Consider the following 19,309-nt stretch of genomic DNA (forward strand, 5'->3'; position numbering starts at 1 on the left):
AATTAAATTTTATAGGAAAAACAGAATACCACACAATAGAAATTTTTATATTTATTTTTTATTTTTTCTCTACAGAGATAGGTTCATTTTCATAACTACTTGGTAAACCACAACGACCAACTTCTGCTGAATGCACTGCATCTTTTCCCAATCTCTGTTCAACTCCTTTCCAAGATCTATTATACAAATATTCGGCTCCTGCTTTACCAATTGCAACAATACCTAATTCAATTATGATAATAAGATTAGATGAAGTGTAATTCAATATCATTTCATAATTCATGTTGTAACATATGCATACCTGCCGAGTTATTAATTGCTAAAGCACTCATTTTATCTGTACACGGTACACTTTCATCACAATTTCTAAGCTCACCAGTTATTAAAGAAATATCTGAATTTGTTGATGCTTTAAAATCAACATAATTCAAACCGCTAGGAAGTATTTGTCTAAAATCCATACAATATTGTGTGTAACATTCCCTTGAACTATTAAATGCCAATTCTACTTCATAAGGTATAAGTATTGGTTTTAAAAATTCTCTAGAATCAAAAACTTCATTTTCAGGACATGTTATTGCAACAAAAGCATCAATCTGTAAACATACACAGTTATTAGCATTTGCAATTAGTTTTAAGTAAAAATTTTAGTAATAATATTTTAAACATACTTCTGGAAAATTAGCAAGTTTTACTGGATTGATTTTACCAACGCTTAAGATGTAAGACTTTTTATTTTTTTGTTTTAAGATATCTTTCATCATTGTTATTATTTTAAGATAATCTTTAATACCAAGAGTTGCTACAACTATGCCAACAACTTTAGCATCTTTTAATTTTTCAATTAAGAACCTTCTTCTTTTTAACCATGGTGTATTCAAAGCTTCATATTCAATAATATTACTGGCTTCAAAATAATACCACTTTTTTGCAGGAATTGTCACTGCTAATGCAGTAAATGTTTTTCCATCATTTCCCAAGAAAAATGCTATATAATCTTGTATTTTATAATTTTCTTCTAATTTAAAAGATCTGCCCAAGATACTTATAGCTGAACTATCTTTTGTTTGTGTAAATTCCACATTAGAGGTGCAATTTAATGAAGTGAAAATTAAGTTTTTGTAAATAGGGCTTAAAATTTTATATATATCTTCTACAATTAAAACGTTTGTAAATTAAATGAATAAATTAAACTTCATCGTATCATGATTGAAAAAAACTTACCAATTTTATGTGCATAAACAACATCATAGAAAAACAAAATTCTTTCAGATTTATTTTCAAAATTGGATTTAAATCTGTTAATTAATTCTTCTATATCAATCTCTTTCTTAGGTAAAACATGAAATACGGGTAAACGAATGCTAGGACTTAAACAACTATGACCAAAATGTATTATGCTATCAGCATGAATATGTTCAGCTGCAATTTCATCAACACAGCAGCTGCCACAAGTAGTATCTCCCAAAATATATACTTTCTTATTGATATGATTTTCTAAATGTAATGCAATTTCTACTGAATCTGGTAAAAGGTTATCAGGAAATTGCAGACATACCTAAAAATATTGAATACTTATAAATTTCATCCTTCTTTACATGCCATACATAACTCTTAAGGATTATTTATGAAATTGTAATGAATGAAAGTAGATTCATGAATGATACATTTAATCTCTATAATACATCCAAATAAAATAACAGAAGAATAGGTATAAAGATTAAATTTTGGATAAAAAATTTCATTGTGTAATTATAATTCATAAAATACCTATCACATAAATAAAGTATTCAAACCTTATTTAAATTACACTCGTTGATCCATTTACTACATTTTTTTAGTTCGTAAAGGTTATCTACAGAATCATTCATTTTATGATTTATAATTGCTTCAGACACTTTTGGAATTATACGCGTTGAAAACCAGCTCGAGCCACTGACCAAAGACACCGACGAGATACGATTTTCAGTTATGGTCCCAGACACCACAGGATCGGATCAGGTCGTATCCATCACTATCCCGAACAAGAGAGTTTCAAGATTTGTTCGTTTTCAGGTCTTATATTTCGCTAGACCCGGTCGTACCCATCACTATTCAGAACAAGTGAGTTTCAAGATTTGTTCGTTTTTAGGTCTTATATTTCGCTATTTGCTTCGGGGTCTCTGACACCCCGGTGGCATAATATCGGTATGCAGTGTCGCCGGTATCTCGGGGTCTCAGATACCCCGAATGCTTTAGTGTCGGTAAACAAAGAGTGTCGTCGGTGCTTCGGGGTCCCTGGCACCCCGGATGCCAAAATGTCGGTATGCAAACAGTGTCATCGGTGCTTCGGGGTTCCTGACACCCCAAGATGATATCAGTCGGTATTCAGAGATAGTCGCCGGTGCTTCGGGGTCCCTAGCACCCCGGATGCTATAGTATTGGTATGCAAAGATACTCGCCTTCGTTCCGGGGTCCTTAATACCCCAATATGATATCAGGTCGGTACGCAGAAGGCGTCCTTGGTGCAGCGGGGTCCCTAACACCCCTGGATAATATCAGGTCCGTACGAAGAGGGCACAACCAGTATAATTATTTTCCAGAATTTATTTAATTTAATTCATTAATTTTTTTCTGCTTATTAAATAAGCTCATCGAAGAGGAATAACATATATGATTATATCTCCCTTCTGGATCTCAGCCGAGGACCCCATTTATTTTACTTTTTCCAGTTATTTATACAATTTTATCCCTCATTATAGGCCAAGGCCATCTCAGTATCCCTTACATCCCTGCATTCCTTAAACACCCAATTTTTTTTTTTTTTTTTTTTTAACGTGTTGGAAATCTTCAGAAAGACACCTTCAGCCCCCCTGGGGAGGGGCCGGAGGTAGTGTGGGATTTTTACCCACTAAAACCACCACGGTGGCCTGCACTAGGGCGGCATGGAGGGTCCTTTGACCCTCCGCCATGTGTCAAACTCCGCCGATATCGGGGGCCACACCCGATGCCGGCACTCCTCGGGCCGCGTGCAATGGAGAGCGGGGCCCCAGCCCCGGACCCCTACGGGATCCCTTTACATCCCTCGTTCCGTTACATCACTGCATCCCTTACATCCCGGCATTCTTTTCATCCCTACATTCTTTTCAGCCCTACATTCCTTACATCTCTTCATCCCTTAAATCCCTACAGTATTATCATCCCTACATTCTTTTCATCCATACATTCCTTACATCGCTTCATCCCTTACATCCCTACATTCTTTACATCCCTACATTCCTTTCATCCCTACATTCCTTACATCTCTGCATCCCTCATAATAAATATACTGTAAAGACTGTTTCGGGTAAAGGTAAGTAAAGGAATTTCGCGAAAATTTCGAAAACACAGCGCCCCCTGGCGGCAAACATGCGAACTAAAATGTCGATGTCGAATCAGCGCCATCTGGTTTCGGAAAAAGGAACTAAACCTTGCACCATTTCTGGCCCTCTGGCGGCAAAAATGCGAACTAAAATTTCGATGTCGAATCAGCGCCATCTGGTTTCGGAAAAAGGAACTAAACATTGCGCCATTTCTGGCCCTCTGGCGGCAAAAATGCGAACTAAAATTTCGATGTCGAATCAGCGCCATCTGGTTTCGGAAAAAGGAACTAAACCTTGCACCATTTCTGGCCCTCTGGCGGCAAAAATGTGAACTAAAATTTCGATGTCGAACCAGCGCCCTCTTGTGGCGAAAAACGGAACCAAATTTGTATAAAATCGCAGGCGTTATAGCCGCAAAAATTTCAACTCAATTTCGGCAAGGTACTGGGTTGTATGGAATGCAGGAATATAAGTAATACAGGGATGTAAAGAATACAGGCATGTAAGGGATGCAGGGATGTAAGGGATGTTGGGATATAAAGAAGGCAGGAATGTAAGGAATGCAGAGATGTAAGGGATGTAGAGATGTAAGGGTTGCTGGGATGTAAGGAATGCAGTGATATAAGAATGTAGGGATGAATAGAGTGTAGGGATGAAAAGAATGCAGAGATGTAAGGGATGCAGAGATGTTAGGAATACTGAGATGTAAGGGTTGCTGGGATGTAGGGAATGCAGTGATATAAGGGTAGAGATATAGTAGAATCAGAGATATAAAGGGTGCAGATGGAAGTAATAAAATCAACACGTTCGTTCTCCTAAGGAGTTTATTCAATAAGCTAAGAAGATAATTACAGCAAATTAAATGAACGCAGAAAATATGTTCCCGCGAGGCTTATCTGGGGGTATCTGGGACCGCATAAATCACGACTCCTCGAGAACGAAAATATGTCCACCGGTCTTTTTGTATCTATAGTCTCTGCTACGTGGCAGTGACTTCCAGGCAGACCCTTCCAGAACAAAGGCATGTTTAGTCTTGTTAGATCTGTAGTCACTGATGTAGCCAACACGGGGGGGTTGCATCCGGTGCCGGCTTTTATTTGAGCCACGTGCAAAAGCGTCTGGAGCCCCCACTCCTGATGCCATTGGCAATTGTTAAGAAATATTAATTGTTAATGTTTCGCGCCAAGTTTTCTTGAATGTAGTTAGTGACTTTAGAATAGTCGATAACACAGAAAATGTAGAAAGAAACCCTGAAGAAATCGGTATTATTCGATGTCGGTTAGGAAGCAACCTTACAAATCAACAGCGAATGTTATAGTTATTAACCTTCTTAAGATAATGCATTTTTTTAATTTTTATTGCTACCACTAGGAGCGTTGTGATAGAATAGCAATAGTGGAAGCAGAAATCTCTATTACATCATAAATCTATATTATATTTCACCTATGTCTCAGATCATGTAACATAAACTCATGAAGTGGTCATTGAATGAAGCCGGTGCAGTTCAACTGGAACAGTACCGTTATATTGCCTTATACTTTGTCCATGGTGTCACACATGTGTTAAAGATATCTCTTACTATTTTTGTGTATTTAATTGTATTACGTTAACTAAAAAGAGTAACCATGGCGGAATTTGTGGAGAAACGATGCGAGGATATGATTCCTGAATTAGAACAAATGGAAAGAATCAAACTTTTTGATAGAAACGAAATTCGGTAGGTTAAACACATTATGTTTTGTAGCTGCATTGTTCAACTTTGTTGTTTACGCTCTTATAATTTATACAGAGGAATCGCAAAAAAGCTGAAAGAATATGAATATAAAATTCAACGGAAATCAAAAACTAAAGAAGATTATTTGCGATACATTCAATATGAAATGGATCTTCTTAAATTGATTAAGCAACGCAGGGATGTATGTTATTACATATTAATAAATTATTGTCTAATTATAAATGTGAACACATTATTGCATAAATGCGATTTTCTTTAATTTAACAGAAATTTGGTATTAATCAGAAAAAGTCGGATATTGATCATACTATCACAAACAAAATGAATCGCTTATACACAGATGCAATATATAAATTTCAAGATGATATTCGTTTTTGGATCGCCTATATAAAATTTTGTAAGCATGTTGTAAGTATTTGAATCACACGTATTGATTAACATTGTTAATTCATTAAGTTACTAGTATCAATGTAAAATTTTATAGCGTTTTCACAACAATGTTAGTCACATATTAGGCAGAATGTTACAAGTACATCAGGACAAACCTAAATGTTGGCACATCGCTGCACGTTGGGAACTGGAAGAAAATAAAAATAAACACACTGCGCGTCAGTTCTTTCTTAGAGGCTTACATATACATCCAACTTCTCAGTTATTATTTACCGATGCTTTCAAGTAAACCCAAAAACATACATTTTCTAATTTCTTAACATTTCCAATTATGTTGTTAATAATTCATTTTACGATTCAGATTAGAATTAGATGATGCATCAGGTAACGATCAGAAGAACGAAAATAACAGTGACAGTACATCAGTGAATACCGATGATGATATGTCTATTGGACTAAAGAGAGCTTATATCATATATCAACAAGCATCAAAGCGTATTAAAGATGTAAAGTTCATAATAGAACTATTGAACATTACAAAGGAACATAGTAATACAGAAAAGTTACAAAATAAAATTGTTAGGTAAAAGCAATAAACATGCTAGTTGTTTTAGCTCTTAGTTACTTTTCTGAACTAATTTTGCTTTTAGTGACATGATACAAGAATATCCCCATGAACCTTTAATGTGGGATACGATGGCGCGACGAGAATTGGAAGGACTTATTCAACCTTCCCTTAGCGATACAGCAATTAAAACTGACAATTCAGAACAGACCTCGTTAAGAGATCGTATAACATCTTGTAATAAGGTGTATCAAACAGCAGTTAAGAAGATAAAAACAGAAGAAATGTGGTCCTTATACATAGAATGCTTAATAGAATTAAATCAGAAAACTGGAACTTTGCCAAATTTTAAAAGAAAATTATTGAAAACTGCTTTAATGCAGGCTCATCAAGCTAAAAAATTAAAGGAAAAATATTATTTGTATTGGGTAAGTTATATATTTATTATGCGGTATTGCAAAACGAAAAATAAACAATGTTAATATTTAATGATACTGTCATAGATTAATATGTTTGATATTGATAAAAAAGATGAAGCAGCTGACAAAAAGTTGAAAGAAATCCTTTGCGTGGCAACTGAAACTATACCCAGTAGTGTGAGTCTTTGGCACGCGAGATTAAGGTATTTATTGGTTTCTGAAGAAGAAGAAGCTGAAAGGGTCTTTCCAAATGTAAGTCGAGCTTGATCGAAGTCACATTTACTATGCGGCCATTTGTTCCACAGCCAATACTCGCACGGCTAAATCCGCGCGCTATGGGTGCTCTGATTAGTCGGTGTTTTTCATTAATAATTCAAAAACTAAGCCTTAACGAGCATTTTGGTAAAAGAAAAAGTTGTTCAAAATAACCCCAGCTATCGCTCCCTTAAAGAATGCTCAGCCATAGCCAAACACCCTGTTTGTAAAATAAAAAATATGTTTCAGGCGATACAAGCCCTCGGAGAAAAATCATTACCATTGTGGAAGATGAGAATATTACACGTGCAAGCAAAATGTCCCGAAAGAACTGACGAAATCTTCCAAGCAGCACTGCAAGGACATTCAAACGTTGCTCAAGAATTAAAACCTGTTTACTTGGAATGGCTGGTTCTGAGCAAAAGTATGTAATCGCGAATTATAAAATTACAGTTAATGTTATTTTCATTACAAAATCTGTTTCAGGTATACAATCAACACGAAAAGTATACGATAGTTTATGTCTGCAACCTCCTTTCTGTCTTGAATTGCACAAGAAGATGATAGAATTAGAACTTATGCAACCGAATATATTATTAAAAAATATAAGAAAATGCCATGAAATGTCAACGTTACAATTTGGCAAAAATGACACTAGCGTTTGGATAAATTATATAACATTCGAAATGAAGCACGGTGACCCAAAGAAAGTTGGAGAAATTCATGTTAGAGCAGTAAAAAGTTTAGAAGCAAGTTTAACAGATTCCTTCATTGCAGAATACAGTTTAATTAAAGCTAATCCAGATTCGTTACGAACAAATACGTAAGCAATGAATTTAAATACTATAATACGTGTACAATGAAAACATCGCTAATATAAGTGGACTTTTTATATACTTAAATGACGTTTACCCCAACAGAATTACATATAGTCATTGCAATTATTTACGATTCCAGTGGTATTTCTTTTTCCATACGTGTAAGAACAATATTACGGTCTGTTTCATTAGGTAATCTTGTTCTGTCTCCCGTTTTCAATGTTGCTCTCATGTCTAAGCACATCACATCAGTCGCTAAGGAATGTTGCTTGTCATCTAAATTCCTATCGATCAACGTAAGTAGACTTTCCAAATTATTATACGCCGCTCTGCAAAACAACAACATGAAATAACAAATTCTAATTTCTATTGCAATAGGAATAGTAAGGAAACTTCCATTATTACTTAGAATTTTCTAAAGTTTTCTTTAGAGTTTGCTCAGTTTCTCGTAAATGTAAAGCTTCGTTTCGCAAACCATGGTCAGCCTCATCGCGACAGAGTTCGAAACCAGGACGATAAGTACGATTTTCTAATCTTGTCTGTGCGCATTTTATAGAATCAATCTTATGTAACAGTGCATCTTCTAGACGTACTATCTCTTTTTGTAAAATCTCCATTTCTTTTTGTATCTGAAAATGATGATTAAATTATTATTCAATTCATGTTTCATTTCAAGTAACGATCACCTTAAGCTTCTGCCATTCTAACTCGTTACGAGCTTTCTGCGTCTGATAAATCCTTTTGCGCAAACTGAAATCTGTCACATCCTGTTGTGCCTTGATATCGTTTCTAGCGCGTTCCCTCATTACATTCATAGATTCGCGAAAATCGTATACATCGCTCAATTCGTTATCAGCTAAAGTTTTAATAGATTGACAGTGTTCCAACCAAGCGTCGTAAGTTATAGAGCTATAACAGCGAAACATGTAAATTATGTTTATTTTCCGAATGCTGTACCCAAATATCTTACTCTTTTGGAATTTTCAATGCATTCGGTTTGTAACTGATATTCGCACACGTGCGATCCAAATTTAGATTTTCTTTATCAATCTTAATGGTTTCATCTTTATCTTCAACCTCTAATTGTATTTGAAATCTAACTTCTTCCAAACGGTTTAACTTTTCCCATGCAGCTTGTACTCTGTGTATAAGATATAAGCAATTTTAGATATCTGTTCAAATTTATCACATTAAAATTGTACCTGTCGGTCAGCAATTTCTTCACATTTTCAATGACACAAAGTTCCTTCTTTAATTCTGTGTCAGCTTCGTCGTAAGTAAGTTCTGTTCCTCGACGACAATCTCTCATTGAAATACATTCTGCGGTCACGTGTAATGGATCATTCAGAATTTCTAATTCTTTTTCTGCATCAGCCTTTTCATCTTTTAAAAAATGTATTTCGGAGACTAATTGATGTAATAAAAGGCCAAATACTTCTCCCCATCGTGATAATTCCGTTACTCTATGATAATTGTGTTATTTAATTGATTTTATTGTAAGTCGAAAGTCGATTTTTTTAGCAGGCTTTAAGTCCTCGTTACCTGTCGGCGAGACGAACATTATTCATGTATGTGTCCCATATTGTTTTTACCATTGTTTCCGCACGAACAATTTGCCCTGCATTTCTTAATTCAAATGCCTCTGTACTCCTAGCAGCTGCATTTTGTTGAAGTTCCCATTGCTTAGCATACCAGTCTGCTAATCCTACAATATCAAATGTGATGGTTCATATGTAAGCTAAATGTGACAAAATTACGAATTTCGCTTACCTATGTGCGGTAAAGGTTTTTCATATATACTTGCTGACTTGGCCATAATTTGATAAAATTTATTAATAAAAAAAGTCAGTAATGGTAAAAAGAGTGAATAAAAAATGTTGCCTTGACAAGAGCAGTGATGAGAATGTTAGTACTAGTTACCAAAGCAACGAAACGTCAAACATAAAGTTAAATATTGATTTATGTAATTATTTGCTTTATTTAGCGATACTGTGACAATGATGGAACTTAAAAATTACGCATAATGTTTGAGTATGTTTAAACATTTATTAAAGACGGAGAGGCATTGATTTTTCAGCAGTTTTTTGAAATACCTTTATCTCGAGAAATAAGAATCTAGCTAGCGTGAATTCGAGTAATATTTTTTTTTTTTTAAACGCTCAATAGAAGTTGTAACACGTATTTTTTCAAAGCAGGACGTAAAATAGCATTGCTTGCGATGAAATGCCAACAATGGAACCTTATAGCATCGTGGTTGGTCATTGTTTCGTTTAACACGATGCAGTCGCTTTATGGCGTTAAGTACCACTCTTGGCACGTTACCACGCGTGAAGCTATTTTGCTTTCTGATTGGAAAAAAAGAACTTGTACCGGAATCTTTCTCGAGCGTTTCCTTAAGTCTGCTCTATCGTTCAGTAAGATTTCATTGTTAACTGAACCCTTACGTTTTGAGGTAAATTAAAAAATATGCCAAAAAATCAATACAAAATCGGAGTCCTGTATTAAAAATTATCTGATAGATTCAGGAAAGCATACAAAATCTTTTTATCCAAATAAACATGGAATAGGCGCAAAATTACGTACCCCCTATATATATATGAATATCCGAAAGTGAATGTTACACCATATGTTGAATTCCTGCAAAAATCACGTAAACAGCATTGAATATAAAACCGTTTCTTAAATATATAAAAAAATAAAAATATAAATCGGTAATATTTAAATAATTTACATTTTATATTTCATATGTATATATATATACATATAAAATAATACTTTCGTATCAAACTAAACGGCGCGTTAACTTACGAATGGTCCAATTGGTACGAACGGGGGTTTAATGCGCACACTCCTATAGCTTACTATGCATCGCGCCAAGTTGATGCCATATTGTTTACGGGACGCGGGCTAGAAACTGTGAAACAAGTCTAGAGGGATAAACGTAAGTACTTACACAAGAGAGAATAATATAACGTGTCATTTTCACCGGCTTATTTACAAGGTATAATTCATAAAATTATTAAAAAAATATACAATTTCTGTAATTTCCTACTGTATGTGGGATTAGTATGCGAAGATTGAGTAGCAAAAACAAGCATAAGAAATCGGAAATGTGGAGTGAGAGTAGTTCGGACGAAAATGGCGTCGCGCGTACAAATATAATCGACAGCGACGATAAAATGAAGGCTGGAAAGGATAACGAAAACGCGGAAATGCCAAAAAGAGGTGCTGCGAAAAAGCGTGCATCTCGTAGTCGTCATAGTCAAAAGGAAGCACTCGAAAATTTGGACGTAGAAGCGGAAGAAGAAGATACTCAATCCGCGGACGCCGAAGAAGAGAAGAATGTGGAAAAGGGTGGAGCGAGTAAAAAACTTAAGAAAGAAGATCAAAAGAGTAATATTATAAAAGACGGAAATAATAAAGATGAATATGAGGTATAATATAACATATATGCATATATATATATCGTGCTTGTTGTGTTCGTTCTACAGTGGCAGTCATTTACATGATGCCAAGAAGCCGCGTTTAGGGACGCATTTGGGACTGGCGTCATATCATTGAAAAATGCGGGAACTGTTTTTGACACATCATTTTATAAATATTAAACTTGTTCTTTCTTTTGCAAGAAAGTTTTTGTAATATAGATTCAATTGATTAATGGTGCGTAATATATTGTTCGTAAATTCTATACGACGCGCTTCGCGGGAGAGAGGGGCGGGAGGGACGGGACGGGGCAGGGGAGGGAGTCGTTGGGTACGTATGCATATGTATGCATGCGCGCGTACTTATGTATAATACAGACATTTCTATATATAAATGCATTTGATGACCATATAAGACGACATAAGTAAACAATTTAAAACAATAATTAGAAATGAGTATTCGTTTATAGTTTATAATATGTATTAAATATATATTGCTCAATATTAAATCGCCCCCTTCCCTTTTTCTTAAATATCGCAATGTGCGCTAAACATAAATGTTTCTTTAATATTAACAACAATTGTACTAACCAGGTGGAGAAAATTGTAGGTCAACGTACTATTAAGGGTCGACGTCAATTTTTGATTAGATGGAAAGGATATGGAGAGGATTCTGATACTTGGGAACAAGAAGAAGATCTTAATTGTTCACAATTGATTGAGGAATTTCTAGCTGAAGATGAAGAAAATCATGAAGAGATTAAGCCTAAAAAGTCTGAAAATTCTGCAAAATCACCAAAGAAAGTTGCAGAAGTGGACAGAAAATCCAAAAAACTTAAAAATAATACAAAAAGAAAATCAGAGAATGGTAGAAAATTTTATAGACTGATGATAAAGCTATTACTTGTTTGTATAAAATTACACTGTAACTGTTTTTTACTTTAAGATAAACAGATAACTGCAGATGATGGAAAAAATGATAAAGACGATCAAAAGGAATTTGAAGTAGAGAAAATCATAGAAGTACAGTACAAGAAAAATAAAACCAGGGAATTTTTAATTCGTTGGAAAGGTTTTACATCAGCAGATGATACATGGGAACCGGAAGAAAATTTAAATTGTCCTGAACTGATCGCAAAATTCATGCAAAAAGTAGAAAAAGCCAGAACCATGGAAGCACGCGAACTTAGAGCAAATCGTCCCCATACAAAACGATACACACTGACAACACATGAACATGGAAGAAGATTGTCGCGAAGAAATATGGATAAACAAAGGTAACTTTCAAAATAATTGGAATTTCTCTTCGTATTAGTGCTAATTTATATATCTTTTTGCAGAGCTACGTATCATGAATGTGATGAATAAATGAACATAAAGTAATAAGGTCACTTAAAAGTTTATATACATATGTGTGTATACATGTATGTATATACTTAAAATACATACGTGTTTTGTAGTGTTACAGAAAAAAAATGACATATGATTAAAGATGGAACTACGAATCAGTTATTTTGAACATAAATTTTGCACATATATAAAGTGATTGAGCATTAACTTTGTGATTGTTGAATAATTGAATCATTTTCTCATTTTATCATTTTATCATATCTTATAATATTGAATGATTTTATATTATACATCATTAAAATTGTGTAACCAGACTTTATTACATTAAAATAAGCCTGTTCACAAGATGTCCGGAATGTCACCATCTGCTTTAAACATGACTCTCTGGGCAAGAATGACAGAAGTGGTAACATTAGTAGAGGGAGCCATTTTCGCCTGCCTCCATTTCTTGATCTCTCTTTTACATTCTCTGTTAAATGATTTGGTTTTGTTTTTGTACGATATTCTTCTCGGTGGTTAACTGTTTTCGGAAGAAAATTTTTGGACAGATTTATATTTAAGACAAAAATATATAGCATCCTATTTAAAAAAAATAAAATCATTTTACATAGGCAAAGTTAATGTGTCATCCTTCGTACATATGTTGTATAAGTGTTTAATTTTACAATGGACAAAATAAGAAATTTCATTATGTAGTAATTTTTAAGTTTATTAATAAAAATAATTCGATTTAAATAATCCGTAATCTGTAATATTTTTATACTTCTTTTCATGCATTTAAATATAGCAGTAGATCAACAGATGAACGTTTAAAAATTCTGTTCTAAAATGTCTGAAAAATGTGGAAGACCTTAAAACGTAATATTAAATAATACTTTTTAATGCATACATTCTTTTGACTTACTTAAAATGGAATTCATTATTCTATTACTCTTAAATAATTAGGTTAAGATGTATTTACTACAATTTTAATAAAAATTTATCCCTATTATGATCCTTATATAAATAATTCTAAAAAATGTAATTTTTTATATGAAAGAAACTTGTATTAAATGATTATTAAGCATTTTTATGAAGGAAATCTAATAAAGTTTAAAAATTAGTTTTTGTAAAGAATTTGTGAACAAAACAAGAAACAGAAGCATATAATGCTTACAACTGTTTTATTCTGCAATTCAGATATTTTACCAATAAAGAATGAAGAATTTTTCTTTAGATAATGTGTATAACTTATACTTGATATCAAAACACTAACATTATATGAAAGTTTCATAAAATTCTCTATTTCAAAGTACCTATCATATTAAAATTAAACGTATGGAAGTGAAACGGACTGAGATGGAAATATTTAGGACCAAAAAAACGTATTACGACGATCTCAATGAAACTAAAAATGGTTCTGATAGTTTTTGGGAAATATTTATCGCATTATGTGTCGTTTTGATTTTAATTATTGTATTTATAACCTGCTATCATTATATCCATGGAAAGATCATTTACATTATTTGCAAAAGGTCTATTGAATTTTTTATACTATATTATAAATATATGTATTATTTTCATAATATTCATACTTGTATACATATATTTAGTTGGCAAAATACTAAAATTACATTAATAAAGATGTTTCACATGGCTAAATAAGAAAAACGACACCGATGACAACGTTACAATAAAAAACGAAAGCAACCGGGGTACGACACGGCGGAGGTCTATGATTTTAAAACCCCATAAAAAATTTAACGATCAAAAAGAAAAATTATATAAAACTAAATCTTATGCGTTCAGGACTCCCTTACAGGTATTAAAAAAAAAATGCATCAGAAATTGTATATAACTAAACTTGATTATTTAATTTTTATAAATACAATGACAATTAGGAAAAGAAAAAATTACTTTCTTCTCATACGGATAAAACTATAACTTCTAGTAGCAATATTGCTCTGACAAAACGATTATTTTTAAAACTATCTGTTTTATCGTCTGATACTTCTAATAAAAATGGCCATGATCAAACATCAAATAATTGGAACACATGCAATGAACAATGTACTCAAAGAAATGAAAAGTTTTATCAAAATTCCCATAAGGTACCATCTAAATACTAACATTATTATCTCACACATATTTCAAATTACTTTTCTTTTTCTCTTTAGGGCGAAAAAAGTATCTGCTTTTCAGACACGGACGTGAAATTTCTAGTGATACCTGTATCTTCGAAAAAGTCGAATGAAAATAGAAATAAGGAAATATGTAAATGGAATTCGAAAGATAACAATTATGATATACGAAACAATACCAGTTCCAAACTGATAGAACTTCAATACGAAAATAGAGATTCATTCAGTAATAATGTGCAAAAATATGAAGTATCTACTTCTAAATTAAATTTACCCTGTTCTTTTGTATCAAAAAATGTAGCTACCGATTCGTTATCAAATTCTGTAGTAAATCAATTGGATATTTTACCAAACTTATCTCTTAACAAATTGAAAAGGTTCTTAGCTGTTCACAATAATACCAAATTTGGTTTAAATGTAATAATTATTTGAAATATTCATATAGGTCAACGAATTCTCACATTGGTTCTACGGTATCAGGGGTGTCTAATGCAACTCATTTAAAATCAGAAGAAAATAGTTTCATGGATGTTGCGGATAGTGCTACTATATCCGAAATAGATAAATTACAAAGAAAAAAGTCAGATGAATATAACGTATATTCGAAGAAAATGAAGATGAAAATGAAATCGTCGATGGATATGTTAAGAAATCAAATAAAAGAGATAAATTCTGAAAGAAAAATTAAATCGGAAGATAATCTTATGGTTCTCTCAATTAAAAATGAAAATACTAAAAATTATTTTATGTTTAAAAAGGATATTACTTCCATACATGAACAGTATATTGAGAGCCCTTTAACCTCACTGAATCATAGTTCAGAAACGAACGAAATTTATGATGAATTAGGAATATTATTTTCACAATACATGAAACTTCAAATAAAATCATGTAGAAGAAAATATTGTATTAGATCGCGACATTTAAAAAAAATACAACACAGCACAAGAAAATGTCAAGTGAGATTTAATTATCATCAAATATATCCTTATGATCAAAGACCAACATGTAACTGTGGAAATATATGTGAAGACACATACGATGAATTAAAGTTAATGTCTACATTACCATTAGAAAGGAAGAATATTTATTATGAGATGTTCACAAGAAGAAAGCAATTCTTGAATCAACCATGCATATTAATTAACCAAGAGTTTATATCTAACTAGCATTATGAAACATATCAAATAAATCTTTAAGATTTAGATTTAAGTTGATATGAATATCATTTTGTATATCATTTTCTTTCAGAATATATGCTTTAATTTTCTTAGCAAATATTTCTATTGTAATGGTATTGAAAATAAATATACATACATGTAAGAAATTATTTTATTGGTTAATTACATACGTTCACTTCTTTTTACTTCTTTTACTTGAAGACCTGAAAAATGTATTTATGTTATTAGAAATAAGAATTAAAGGAAAGTTGTTTTAAATATCAATGATCATGGTAAATCATTTTTAATTTATTTGTTAATATAATGATAAAAATACCTGGAGGTAAAGATTGCTTCAATTTTTCTGCTTTTTCCTTGTCTGTAATCACAAGGGTGTACAAAAATCTTGAACACCTGACTTTGAATTTAACATTTTCAGCATTCTTCTTGATTTTTACAGCTAGGAAAGTTACGACAAAAGCCATTATTATAACACAGTATTATTTATTATAACATATAGTATTTAAGAAAATACTCACATTTTGCATCCTTCCTCCTAGCTTTCAAAAGGAAGTCTTTGATTTCTTTAATTTCTCGTGGCTAAAAGATTTAAATTATTATAAATTTACTTATTATCATTTGGGTTTAGCACTCTATTCAGGTTATGTCGCACACAATTTAGTAAAACTTCAGATACTTCTAATACACTCTAATATAAACGTTAATTCAAGTAACAGAATGAATTTAATGAATTTTAATTACAACCTACAATAAATACAAAATAATAATGAGTATTGAACACATACCATTGTGACTATGAGAAGAAAATGGACACAACCAGAAGCAGCTGGAACGATCGAGAAAAATGGTTACTACACAATTCGATTCTAGTAATTTCTATAGAAAAAACGTGACATATATTCTCTTACAAAATCTTGAAATAATCGGCACTAGAAAAAAGGAAAGGATTCCTATTTAAAATATGGATTTCCAAAACAGATTTGGAAAAATAGTACGTACCGTTTTAAGTTATTACCGGAAAAAGAACAAGTATCGGTGCGAAGTTGCATCAAATCAGCAACGAAATGTCATTGGAATATTCAATATTGTATAATTTAGGACAAATATATAAGAATCATTATTAACCAAAATAACTTGTCAATTTTATATTAAAAAAAACCATTTTTAATATAAAATATAATAATCTGATTTTTGTAATCCCATTCACATATGTATTTTATAAATTTTCAAATACATTTGATGGAAAACAAGAAAAACGTCAGAAAACAAGCCGGCAAAAGAATCGCGATAATTTAAGATCCGAACGATTCAAGAAGACCCTTACTAAGCTAAAACAAAAGGCTGAAAATCTTGGCTATCATGGATCTGACGTTTCAACACTTTCAAAGTGAAAAGAAATGTGCTTATGAAAAATATATAATATAATAAAAAGCCTTAAATAAAGGAGATGAAATTAGCCTTTAATAAAGAAGAAATTTGATAAAATACAGAGTTAAAAAACCGAAAAATGATAAGACGTTAAAAGGAAAGCAGTCCGAGATAGTTTTAGAAAGCGTCGAAGAAGATGGACGCTATGCAAAATCTTTATTACATGTATCTTTACAATAATCAATTAATTACATTAATAAAGTGTGTCAATTGTATCGACTGGGAACCAATAATTTCAAATAAAAACCCACAGATTTTTTGTTAAACTGTTTTTGAAAATATTTTTTACAGTTGGCGCTAGTTACGTTACGATTCAGTTGTTATATCTGTGTGTAACATATACTCGTCAGTCAGCTTTTCGCATTGCTATTGTAAGTACGATACATGCGACGAGGTGTCCGACGGTAAAAGTTTAAACGCGATTAACACGATTGTATTTTATGTTACGTAGGAACGTAATTTTTTACTTTATAAATACATAATCACGTAGCTAATTCATTAAAGAATAAAATCGAAAATTTTGTAAAAATGGATAGCCCATTACCGCATATTATAGAAAGTGCGGATTGTGATGGTACTTCCAAACCGAAAGACAGGTTAGTTAATCTTCTGGATCAGATTGAAGTGCACGTAGAACAACTGAGAAAAGATGCCTGGAGACTTGAAGAAGAAAGAGATACTCTGCTGACTACTTTGGACACGCTCAGAAATAATGAAATTTTGAGTGGATTAGAAGAAAGTAAGTGTTTATTTTTTTATTTTAAAAATGCAAGGTCAGCTGCAACATATCTAGAAACGTCCTTAACAAGAATTTCGGTATTTATACGTAGAAACTTTTTTTTTTGTAAAATTACTCATGGTGATATCAAATGATTGTTTTTCTTATATCTATATGTAAATAAGTGTTAAACAGAGATAGTACAATTTACTGCAATAATTTTTTATCTCTAATAGCTGATAAAGATGATGTACTAAGGTATGCTGAGAGATTGTCCTTAAGATGTCTAACAGTCGATGTTTTAGTCAAAATACAACGTGACCAAATTCAGCAAGAAGCACTACATCAGGTAATTTTTAAGTCATATTTATACATTGTGTACTTTTGTTGAGGAACAAAATTCATTAAAAGTTCTATTCTTTAATATAGGTAAACGGTTTGATCGATAGTTTAATCATTAGTCTACGCGATGATCCAGTTGGAACTAGACAGCGTTGTGCATCTTTCATGAATGCTTGTACTTCCCAAAGTTTGGGACATTCTGATAAAACTTTTGAAACTGCTATTCTTGGATGTACTATGGACGATCAAAAACGGATAAAGAAAAGACTACAGGGGTTATTGGATTACATTGATAAAATGCATACCATCCAGTTACTATGAACCTTCGCGTGGATTCTGTAATTTTGAAAAAGAAGCAGAAAAATTATTCTTTGAATGAACAGTTAGAGCATTTAGTTGTTCCAAGGGAGATGAGAAAAATAAAACTAATTAAATCTGAGTACTTGATTCAGTGGTGATATTTATGATAAATGTAAAAAAAACATCACTTACATGTGATTTATCTTCTCCACATATGCTGTGAGTTACTACATCTTGCTACTTACACGAATAAGCTGCTGTACACTTTATATTTGCAACTGAGCATTGGATATAGTAGGAAGTGATTATGCAATTATTACAGTAATTACTGTATGCCTGTATTTGTTAAACAATTATGGTATGTGTTAGAAATGAAGGAATAGTAGCATTGATAAAGCTAATATTCAAAGAGAAACAAAGTAACTATAAATGAATATGAAGCATATTTTATTTATGCCTAATGATCTGAATAATTTGGTATTAGTAATTTAAATTTAACCTTTCCATGAACATAACTACTCTGCTGTGCCTACAGTATAAATCATTGTTAAATAAAGTAACTCATTATTATTTTGATTATTTCAAATTAATAGTCCTTCCTACTATCTAAAAAGTATATTATAACATGTTAAAAGAAATGGAATACAAATTCTAATTACGTGAAAAAATATGGCTTTGAGGTCTTTGTATTTTAAATACTATTGGGACTTGTAATATAATACTGTAGATGAAGTTATATTTAGTGCGGAATTGACAATTTATCGCGTACTACGTTTATAATAAAATGAATAAGGATATTATGTATAGTCTGGCAGAGTCTTTAAATTTTTTTAGGTTTATATAATTTTATTTTACTTTACATTATTTATGGACCATTCATGATGCAATAGTTTATCACCAGGCTATTTTAATCATAAATTCTTTA

General features: G+C 32.2%; 7 protein-coding genes across 10 annotated transcripts; 4 read left to right on the forward strand and 3 right to left on the reverse strand.

Moving 5' to 3' along the window:
* Positions 1-42: 42 nt before the first annotated feature.
* Positions 43-2,027, reverse strand: Dph2 (Diphthamide biosynthesis 2). The gene is made up of 5 exons (XM_034328181.2): positions 1,797-2,027; positions 1,225-1,558; positions 672-1,153; positions 302-596; positions 43-222 (listed from the first exon to the last, which is right to left on the reverse strand). The coding sequence occupies exons 1-5, from the start codon at positions 1,869-1,871 to the stop codon at positions 59-61; spliced, it is 1,350 nt and encodes a 449-aa protein (XP_034184072.2). The 5' UTR covers positions 1,872-2,027; the 3' UTR covers positions 43-58.
* A 2,888-nt stretch (positions 2,028-4,915) lies between these two features.
* Positions 4,916-7,532, forward strand: LOC117608946 (U3 small nucleolar RNA-associated protein 6 homolog). Its single transcript, XM_034334728.2, has 9 exons — positions 4,916-5,058; positions 5,131-5,257; positions 5,344-5,484; positions 5,561-5,751; positions 5,828-6,049; positions 6,117-6,459; positions 6,535-6,702; positions 6,955-7,129; positions 7,192-7,532. The coding sequence occupies exons 1-9, from the start codon at positions 4,967-4,969 to the stop codon at positions 7,530-7,532; spliced, it is 1,800 nt and encodes a 599-aa protein (XP_034190619.1). The 5' UTR covers positions 4,916-4,966.
* Positions 7,533-7,650: 118 nt separating this feature from the next.
* Positions 7,651-9,427, reverse strand: LOC117608963 (tektin-2). The gene is made up of 7 exons (XM_034334765.2): positions 9,294-9,427; positions 9,066-9,228; positions 8,726-8,986; positions 8,494-8,664; positions 8,210-8,432; positions 7,929-8,152; positions 7,651-7,852 (listed from the first exon to the last, which is right to left on the reverse strand). Exons 1-7 carry the CDS (start codon positions 9,337-9,339, stop codon positions 7,651-7,653), a joined length of 1,290 nt encoding a protein of 429 aa, XP_034190656.1. The 5' UTR covers positions 9,340-9,427.
* Positions 9,428-10,591: 1,164 nt separating this feature from the next.
* Positions 10,592-12,424, forward strand: LOC117608970 (uncharacterized). The gene is made up of 4 exons (XM_034334778.2): positions 10,592-10,957; positions 11,540-11,813; positions 11,892-12,222; positions 12,286-12,424. Exons 1-4 carry the CDS (start codon positions 10,592-10,594, stop codon positions 12,311-12,313), a joined length of 999 nt encoding a protein of 332 aa, XP_034190669.1. The 3' UTR covers positions 12,314-12,424.
* An 877-nt stretch (positions 12,425-13,301) lies between these two features.
* On the forward strand, positions 13,302-15,585 carry LOC117608951 (uncharacterized). 3 transcript variants are annotated; one of them, XM_034334759.2, is made up of 5 exons: positions 13,302-13,809; positions 13,888-14,096; positions 14,176-14,385; positions 14,452-14,792; positions 14,861-15,585. In XM_034334759.2, the coding sequence occupies exons 2-5, from the start codon at positions 14,010-14,012 to the stop codon at positions 15,582-15,584; spliced, it is 1,362 nt and encodes a 453-aa protein (XP_034190650.2). In that variant the 5' UTR covers positions 13,302-13,809; positions 13,888-14,009; the 3' UTR covers position 15,585. The 3 variants fall into 3 exon arrangements, with proteins under 3 accessions (XP_034190650.2, XP_034190632.2, XP_034190641.2); XM_034334741.2 differs by having other exon boundaries at positions 13,919-14,096; XM_034334750.2 differs by lacking the exon at positions 14,176-14,385 and having other exon boundaries at positions 13,919-14,096.
* Positions 15,586-15,729: 144 nt separating this feature from the next.
* RpL38 (ribosomal protein L38) lies at positions 15,730-16,718 on the reverse strand. Of its 2 annotated transcripts, none has more exons than XM_034334817.2 (5): positions 16,596-16,718; positions 16,382-16,422; positions 16,115-16,175; positions 15,913-16,035; positions 15,730-15,799 (listed from the first exon to the last, which is right to left on the reverse strand). In XM_034334817.2, exons 2-5 carry the CDS (start codon positions 16,382-16,384, stop codon positions 15,759-15,761), a joined length of 228 nt encoding a protein of 75 aa, XP_034190708.1. In that variant the 5' UTR covers positions 16,385-16,422; positions 16,596-16,718; the 3' UTR covers positions 15,730-15,758. The 2 variants fall into 2 exon arrangements, with proteins under 2 accessions (XP_034190708.1, XP_034190717.1); XM_034334826.2 differs by having other exon boundaries at positions 16,505-16,649.
* A 646-nt stretch (positions 16,719-17,364) lies between these two features.
* On the forward strand, positions 17,365-18,405 carry LOC117608990 (BAG family molecular chaperone regulator 2). Its single transcript, XM_034334808.2, has 3 exons — positions 17,365-17,763; positions 17,979-18,091; positions 18,172-18,405. The coding sequence occupies exons 1-3, from the start codon at positions 17,553-17,555 to the stop codon at positions 18,403-18,405; spliced, it is 558 nt and encodes a 185-aa protein (XP_034190699.1). The 5' UTR covers positions 17,365-17,552.
* Positions 18,406-19,309: the final 904 nt, after the last annotated feature.

This window comes from Osmia lignaria, chromosome 9 (assembly GCF_051020975.1).
Source record: "Osmia lignaria lignaria isolate PbOS001 chromosome 9, iyOsmLign1, whole genome shotgun sequence".
Taxonomy (NCBI): Eukaryota; Metazoa; Arthropoda; class Insecta; order Hymenoptera; family Megachilidae; genus Osmia; species Osmia lignaria.

What these genes read in the sequence shown, in the direction of transcription:
- Dph2 (XM_034328181.2), bottom strand. Translation starts at nt 1,871, where the DNA reads ATGAATGATTCTGTAGATAACCTTTACGAACTAAAAAAATGTAGTAAA. An exon ending in TGTTTATGCACATAAAATTG is followed by an intron (nt 1,154 to 1,224) that starts GTAAGTTTTTTT and finishes TTTTAATTGTAG; the next exon opens with AAGATATATATAAAATTTTA. An exon ending in AACTTGCTAATTTTCCAGAA is followed by an intron (nt 597 to 671) that starts GTATGTTTAAAA and finishes GTATGTTTACAG; the next exon opens with ATTGATGCTTTTGTTGCAAT.
- LOC117608946 (XM_034334728.2), top strand. Translation starts at nt 4,967, where the DNA reads ATGGCGGAATTTGTGGAGAAACGATGCGAGGATATGATTCCTGAATTA. An exon ending in TTTGATAGAAACGAAATTCG is followed by an intron (nt 5,059 to 5,130) that starts GTAGGTTAAACA and finishes TAATTTATACAG; the next exon opens with AGGAATCGCAAAAAAGCTGA. An exon ending in TAAAATTTTGTAAGCATGTT is followed by an intron (nt 5,485 to 5,560) that starts GTAAGTATTTGA and finishes AAAATTTTATAG; the next exon opens with CGTTTTCACAACAATGTTAG.
- LOC117608963 (XM_034334765.2), bottom strand. Translation starts at nt 9,339, where the DNA reads ATGGCCAAGTCAGCAAGTATATATGAAAAACCTTTACCGCACATAG. An exon ending in AATGTTCGTCTCGCCGACAG is followed by an intron (nt 8,987 to 9,065) that starts GTAACGAGGACT and finishes CAATTATCATAG; the next exon opens with AGTAACGGAATTATCACGAT. An exon ending in TAGAATGGCAGAAGCTTAAG is followed by an intron (nt 8,153 to 8,209) that starts GTGATCGTTACT and finishes CATCATTTTCAG; the next exon opens with ATACAAAAAGAAATGGAGAT.
- LOC117608970 (XM_034334778.2), top strand. Translation starts at nt 10,592, where the DNA reads ATGCGAAGATTGAGTAGCAAAAACAAGCATAAGAAATCGGAAATGTGG. An exon ending in AAAAAGAAAATCAGAGAATG is followed by an intron (nt 11,814 to 11,891) that starts GTAGAAAATTTT and finishes TTTTACTTTAAG; the next exon opens with ATAAACAGATAACTGCAGAT. An exon ending in AGAAATATGGATAAACAAAG is followed by an intron (nt 12,223 to 12,285) that starts GTAACTTTCAAA and finishes ATCTTTTTGCAG; the next exon opens with AGCTACGTATCATGAATGTG.
- LOC117608951 (XM_034334741.2), top strand. Translation starts at nt 13,613, where the DNA reads ATGGAAGTGAAACGGACTGAGATGGAAATATTTAGGACCAAAAAAACG. An exon ending in ATTTACATTATTTGCAAAAG is followed by an intron (nt 13,810 to 13,918) that starts GTCTATTGAATT and finishes ACATTAATAAAG; the next exon opens with ATGTTTCACATGGCTAAATA. An exon ending in CGTTCAGGACTCCCTTACAG is followed by an intron (nt 14,097 to 14,175) that starts GTATTAAAAAAA and finishes AATGACAATTAG; the next exon opens with GAAAAGAAAAAATTACTTTC.
- RpL38 (XM_034334817.2), bottom strand. An exon ending in TAGGAGGAAGGATGCAAAAT is followed by an intron (nt 16,036 to 16,114) that starts GTGAGTATTTTC and finishes TAACTTTCCTAG; the next exon opens with CTGTAAAAATCAAGAAGAAT. An exon ending in GAAGCAATCTTTACCTCCAG is followed by an intron (nt 15,800 to 15,912) that starts GTATTTTTATCA and finishes TACATTTTTCAG; the next exon opens with GTCTTCAAGTAAAAGAAGTA.
- LOC117608990 (XM_034334808.2), top strand. Translation starts at nt 17,553, where the DNA reads ATGGATAGCCCATTACCGCATATTATAGAAAGTGCGGATTGTGATGGT. An exon ending in TTTGAGTGGATTAGAAGAAA is followed by an intron (nt 17,764 to 17,978) that starts GTAAGTGTTTAT and finishes TATCTCTAATAG; the next exon opens with CTGATAAAGATGATGTACTA. An exon ending in AGCAAGAAGCACTACATCAG is followed by an intron (nt 18,092 to 18,171) that starts GTAATTTTTAAG and finishes TCTTTAATATAG; the next exon opens with GTAAACGGTTTGATCGATAG.